At 54.7% G+C, this 6763-nt stretch overlaps 2 protein-coding genes across 2 annotated transcripts; both read right to left on the reverse strand.

Annotated features, from left to right (window-relative positions):
* Positions 1 to 229: 229 nt before the first annotated feature.
* DQ04_03961050 (hypothetical protein) lies at positions 230 to 3907 on the reverse strand (the record flags this gene model as incomplete). The annotated part of the gene is made up of 1 exon (XM_009313232.1): positions 230 to 3907. One exon carries the CDS (start codon positions 3905 to 3907, stop codon positions 230 to 232), a length of 3678 nt encoding a protein of 1225 aa, XP_009311507.1.
* Positions 3908 to 4536: 629 nt separating this feature from the next.
* Positions 4537 to 6711, reverse strand: DQ04_03961060 (hypothetical protein; the record flags this gene model as incomplete). The annotated part of the gene is made up of 1 exon (XM_009313233.1): positions 4537 to 6711. The coding sequence occupies one exon, from the start codon at positions 6709 to 6711 to the stop codon at positions 4537 to 4539; it is 2175 nt and encodes a 724-aa protein (XP_009311508.1).
* Positions 6712 to 6763: the final 52 nt, after the last annotated feature.

Raw genomic sequence — 6763 nt, forward strand, 5'->3', positions numbered from 1 at the left:
AAAAAAAAAAAAAAACAGACATCTCCGTCTTATTTCATCCAAGGATGATGCCACAAAGCCCAGAGACGTATCATTACACAACTCCCAACACAATGCCTTCTCTCAGTCACTCACCATCGCTTTCCCTGTTATCCCTACCTTTTTTCTTTTTTTTTTGCATCAGAAGATCCTTTTTTTTTTCCTCTTCTGTTGTTGCTACTTCACCTCACTGACGGCATACACACATGTTCTACAAGAAGTAGTCCGGAAGCACGCGCATTAAATATAGCACCACACACTTCGACTCCGCAAAGGGAACTTCGGTGCAGTAGAAGAGCGTCTCAACGTAGCGCTGACATGCGCCGTAGTGCCCCACCCAGACGCACATAAGACGAAACATGTTCCGGAAAAAGCAACCCCCGTATCGGTGGTAATATTGCTCGCTCGAGCTCAGCGGGGCGCAGTGCCCGTGTAAGAGGAAAGCAGAACAACGCGATGTCCCATCATTCGCCGTGCAGAAGCAGGAACTTTCACCTGCAGGGTGACCGCTGCGGTTTCCTGATCCCCTACTACGACGGTTCCGCCTCTTGGCACACTGCACTGGCGCATCGCGTTGCTTCTTCCACTTTTCATAGTTCACTGTCGCTAGAGGCTTGAGCTTTCTTAGTATATCATGTACCGCACTTGCCCCACCCATGCGAGCAGCACGAACAAACACCAGGACGCACGTAGTAACCACACAGAGTCGTCCGGCATTCTGAATTCGTTCCGCGTTCAATGGGCCAAGCATGCTGTACACTAGTCTATGGGGTTCCTGCAGCAGCGCCTTCTCAAGCCCTGCGAGCGTGCCTAGACCACCGTCATCGGTGTCTGTGAACTCAGGGAAGAGCGGGACTACAAGGTGCGACGGGGGCCCGATGGGTGGTAGCTCAATTTCCCCCATGACAATTGCTCGGTCATAATCGTTAAACAAGCAAGGGAATGGCCTTTCCCCGAGCGGGGAGCGGTGTGGGGAGCGCAAAAGTATTTGCAGCACGTCCCACATCGTGAGTGTTGAAGCGGAGGAAGAGGGATCTTGTTCTGGGTCGGCGGAGGACGCTGCTTCTGCTGTCACACCCTCTTCCTCGCGCAGGCTCCTCTCCGTCCCCCGTAGCCGCTCGCTCAGAAGTGTTACAAACCGCCTAGAGTTCCTCGCAATGTAGTTTAGACGATTCGGGTGCCCTGTCACGACGTCCCCAATGCGGGCGACGCTGTCCAGTGATTCTTTCGCATCCACAGTAGACGGTGTCACGGGCCTCCACACATAGTTCATCGTGGAGCGTAGGCCTGGCGTCAGTGAAAGGATGAGGCTGCGCACAAAGAGATTTGTGTCGCACCCGTGACGTGAAATACGCCGCAGAAGGACTTTTGCAAACGGCTCGTGTTCTTCTCGATCCAAAGGCGGCATCCGCAGCAACTGCTCCATATGCTCTGATGCTATGTGGATCTGACGCACGTGTGAGGAAGTCGTCGCGGCAGGATTGTTTAGGTGACACAGGCTAACCGATCCAACCACATAGTCTTGCAAAAGTGTGAGGTTGCCATGATGGTAACGAATGAGCTCGCCGAGGAGTGCAAAAAAGCTGTCGATGCGCTTTGACGGGGAAAGTGAGCCGCTAACACCAGGCACATACGTCGCATTGTACACACGGTGCTCGAGGATGGACTGCATGAGTACTTTGCCTACCACCGTTTGCGCCGAGCCCGGCACGCCCTTCACCTTTAACGGGAAAGAGAAGCAGCGGAGGTACCCCTCAAGCGCGTGGCACGCAGATGTCTCTACACAGCTGTCTTCAGTACGCTCGACCAGCGTCATAGCGATCTTCATCGCAAGTGGAGCCGATTTTTCGGGTGTGTCGCCCTCGTGTAACATGGCGCATTCATGCCGGCCCTGTGCGTTCCAAAACTCCTGCACACCACGCAGAAGTTCGAGTTTTCGAATTGTGTTCGGTTCGTGTTGATGGTCCTTGTCATCAAAGATGTCATCATCGTCGGAGACGCCGTGGTGTGCACTGTGGCGTATGTACGCCTCGGTATCTTCGCCTGAGTGCGCCGCCAGAAGCAATCGCTCCTTTCGGTGCTCGCTCTCACTATTATAACTATCATAAGCATCATCGTTACTGTTGCTGTTGTTATTAGGTCCCCCATGTTCAGATACTTCCATCCCTTCGTTTGCCGCACCGCCACTCTCGTGTGGTGAGAGGAATCGTGGGAGCTGGCGTAGCTCTGTTGCTTGCTGGAGCTGCTCTAGATACGGCGACAAGGAGTGATCGGCGGCGCTTGGGTCGAAAGCCGCATCGTAGAATCTCTTGGCAGCCTCCATCCAGTGGCAGTCTCGCAAAGTGCACCAGACATCCCCCAAGAAAAATGTAGACAACATGAGGTTGAGCACAAACAAAATTTCGCTCTGCGCGCCCACGATTACCTGCGGGCTGTGGGAAACGGTGGATACCCGTGACTCTGAATTGAGAAAATGAGCAAAATCGCGGCACTGCTGACGAAATGCTTCACAGGCCCTCTTATTGGTCACCGGCCCAAACCCACAGAGGAGAGGGCGATTGTCATCTACCTCCTCACGGAGCGTCAAGTCACGCAGCCTCCATCGCTGCTTTGCGTCGGTGCAGCCCACAAACCAGCTGAAGTCTACATTCGAGCCGACTGCAGCAACGGAAGCAGCAGATGTCCCGTCTTCAAATGCCCACGACTCCGCAAAAGTGCCAAGGGCCCTATCCAGCACTGTCTCCACGATGTCATCCCCCGACAATCCCTGTGTGTAACCCCGAGCCCCACGCCAATCGTTCCGTGTTGTAGTGTCATTAACGTTGCCGCGGCTCATCGCACGCGTGGCGGAAAGTGCCATTGGACCAAAGTCTAACCCACCGAAAAGGGTATTGGGGAGGATGGATCCGCCCGGCTCCAGCGGCGCCGCAACTGCGGTGGTGGCCCACTCGTCGAGGAACGGCTGCGTCATGGGCATGCCCGAAAAGGCTGTCGCCCGATCAATACGATGCAGGCCGAGGTCATCGTTCGATCCGCGTACTTCACATAGCTTGACAAGCCGCTTGACAAGGTCCTTCTCACCGATCAGCCACAGCACATTGCTGTCAATCACGCGTTGAATGCGTTGAAGCGGTAGGAGAGACTCTGGGAAGAGAAGACGTTGATGCGGTGACTCGCGTTGATTCAGCACCACCCCTGGTACAATAAGCAGTGCAATCACACGGCACAAAATGGCAAGAGTCGCGTCATTATCGGTACGAATCAGCTCCTGCAACACGGGTACTTTCGATATTTCCAGCACAGGACCCACACTTAGGAATAAGTGTTCTAACATCACCAGGGCGGTTAATCGCATATCCGGCACCTTTGCGAACTCCAGAAGCTGGAAAAAGAGTCCAGGGTAGTGATCATAGTAGTACCACCCCAGCTCATTGTGGCACACCAGCAACTCCGTCAGCACGCGCATTATCAATGTGATAGCCTTTACGAGTTGCCATGAGGCCTGGGTTGTAGTGTTACTTGGGACGGATTTCTGTGCGGCCTGCTTTTTGAGGAGTGCTGGAAAACCCACATCGCAGAGCAAGGTTACAAATAAGTCAATGCCACCGAGTCCCACGAAGTACACTAAGAGATGCGGTTTGTTGGGATCAAAGTAGGCGGCACAATCCTGTAGCCATCGGTTCAGTGAAGCGAGGTCACCACGTTCCCAGGCCGCCATGATTTGTTTAAGCAAATTTGATTGATCACCAGAGAGGGTGTTGAGTTCTCTGAGCTGCACCAACTCACCCGCCGTGATCGTCAAGGAGCACTGCGCCCAGGGGGGTACCCCGCGAACATGGGCAGGCCCTCTGCCGGCCAGCTGCTCCCGTATCGACAGAAATAACGACATATTCCCCACCCTAATCTCACTACGCAAAAAAAAAAATGAAAGGTGTGAATTCAAGCAATACGAGATATCGACCTTTGACGTTCAAAAACCAAAAAAAAAGAAGATGACAATGTGAAAAAGAACACAAATAATTCACGTAAGCGCAATGAAAAAACTACAATATATCAGATGGCAAAAAACAAAAGGGAAATCACTCGTCCTTGAATGACGAGAGGCCAGCATCATAAAAGCCAACCTAGTGCGTTTCTTTGTTGGAGCTTGAAGCTTACCTGCGAAACGCGCCCAGTAAAGAGGAGCCTCCCCCACACACCTCTCATTCGATGGAATACACTCTATAAATAAATAATATTCACACAGGTTGCACTTGCAACCTCAGCAGAAGAGCACAAAAATGTTCTTTACCAACAAATGGGTTTCATAGATGCACTGATGTTTTCCTCAGCACCTTTGTCGTCCCTCCTCTATCTCTTTCTTTCTTTCCTCGCTTGGTATCATGCGCGTTCGAATGCATACTTGCCTTTCTTTTCTTGCTAGGCAAGAACTGCCATCACCACCACCACCACCACCACCTCCTCCTCCTCTTCCTCATTCTCCTTCTCATTTCCTGGCTTCAATTAGCATTGCTGCCTCTACAGTCGCTGCACGGAGCCCTTTCGCTTCGGCGGATTGGCGTCCTTCAACGGCGCGGGACTCAAATGCGGCTGGTAGCCATCATTCGGTTTTGTCGACGTCTGCAGCGACACCTCTGGGGGCTTGCGCTCCCTCGGCAGCTCCAACGGCTCCGCCGGTGGCTCCGACCTTTCCGTACGGTTTTGGCAGGTTTGCGGAAGCTCCGCCGGCCCGCCACACGTGCCACCACTGTGGACACTGACACTGCGCCGATAATTCCTCTCATGGACACTGGAACCGCGCTGCTCGCTGGTATCCTTGGCAGAGTGAGTACGCTTATAGCCGTCGCCGTCGTAGATACTCCCGTGTTGGAAAGGCTCTGTGCTTCTCAGCTGCTGCACAGACTGCCCCTGCTGCTGGAGTCCAGTGAAGTTGGGCGGCGGAGTTCGAACACCACTGGCACAGCTCCTGGATCCCTTCGCATAGTTGCCATGACCGCTAGGGTCACGGTTGGTGGGGGCATCTTCGGCGTGATCGTGGGGGCTGCTGGCGCTGTTCTTGCCGGTAATTCGAGACACCATCCCCAGATCGGCTGAGCCCAGCGGATTGCTACCACATAAGCATTCTCTCCTCCGTTCCAGTGCGGCAACGCGTGCCTCAAGTGTCTTTTGTCTCTGCCTCTGCTCACCAAGCTCCTGTTGCAGATGCTCAACAATGCGTCTGATGGTCTCACTTGTCTTTTGATCTAACTGGGATCGGTACAGTTCCTGGAGCAATACCTCCGTTACCCCGTTGCGTGATGCGCCAGACTCTCTCTGGTAGTATTGCTCCTCCCGCATCGACGGCGGCGGCGGCGGCGGCGGCGGCGGTGGCTGCTGCTGCTGCTGCACTGCCTTCTGCACCGAGTCATTCTGCGGGAAGGAGTAGTTATGCTCCTGTGGGCCCCGTGACGAGTGACGCGAGTGCGTATCAGAGTCTTTGTGAGAATGAGAGCGTTCATGCTGGCGTCGGTGTGACGGGCTCCCGGTGCGTGACGACATTGCGCCACGGGAAGAAGCCCGTGAGTGGCGCCGCGACTGTGCTCGCGAGAACCGGCGAAGACTCGTTGTTGCAACATAGGCGTCGCGATCGTCGGGGCCAACGTAAATTGGGTGCTGCCCACGCTCATCTCGTTCCTCGTTCCCGTCGTCGATGTACTTTGCGATGGGCTGACAGGCGTCTGTTACTATCGCTGCCAGAGTATTATTTGATTTTTGTATGCTGTCGATGATTTCCCACACACTCTCCGGGTGCAGCTTCCATCCGTAGATGTCGAGCAGCAGCAAGGTTCGGTTAGCGCGCAGTGCGGAGAGTACCACCGCCGCAGAGTCCGGCGTTGGGTTCATGAAACCGAGGAACAGCTGGATGAGCGAAGTGTTGCGCTGAAGTACTTCCGCATACATCTCGATTGTCTCACTGTCAAAGAGATTGTGACGCAAATTAAGGCGCTGAATATTGCACGTGCTCGTCATGAGCGCGCGAGCCAACTCCTTGCCGCCGCTGGGGCCGATGCGGTTGGCGGTGAGGTCGAGTGTCGACAAGCTGACTGTCACAGGGATGCACTGCGCGAACTGCGCGGCACCGGTGTCGCGGATAGCGTTGTAGCCGAGGTGCAGGTGCTTTAGCTTCCCCGCCTGCCGTATCGCCTGGCCTAAAAAGGTCGCAGCGTCCGCCTCGATCTTGTTATTGTGGAACGAGAGCTCCACGATGTCGCACGACTCATTGGCAAGTGCAGCGGCGATGGGGATGACGCCGAGATTCGTGATTTCGTTCTCTGAGAGGTCGAGCACCTTTAGGCCGCAGCCGTCGCGCGAGAGCGTGTGCCCAATGACCACCGCTGCCTGGTCCTTTAGCTTGTTGCGGCCCAGTCGCAGCTCGCGCACGATGCCGGGGTTCTCCTCGACCGCCTCAAGCAGCGCCTGGAGGCCCGGCAGACCAAAGGCGTTGCCCTCAATGTTCAGCACGCGCAGCGGGTGCGTCGTGATGCGCAGCGCCTCGGCGATGCAGCTCACGTCGATGTCGTTGAGGTGCACAGCGCGGTCGGAGAGGGAGACTTCCTTCTCATTGTTTTCAAAGGCATACACCAGCTCCAGTGCGCACTCCGCGTGTTCGCGGTTGCACGCCTCAACGTAAATGGCAGCCGCATCCGAGTGCATCTGTGACATTTTTTTTTGTTTTCTCTATCGTAATATATATATATATATATAT

The sequence above is a fragment of the Trypanosoma grayi genome (genome assembly GCF_000691245.1).
Source record: "Trypanosoma grayi strain ANR4 Tgr_396_V1, whole genome shotgun sequence".
NCBI lineage: Eukaryota > Euglenozoa > Kinetoplastea > Trypanosomatida > Trypanosomatidae > Trypanosoma > Trypanosoma grayi.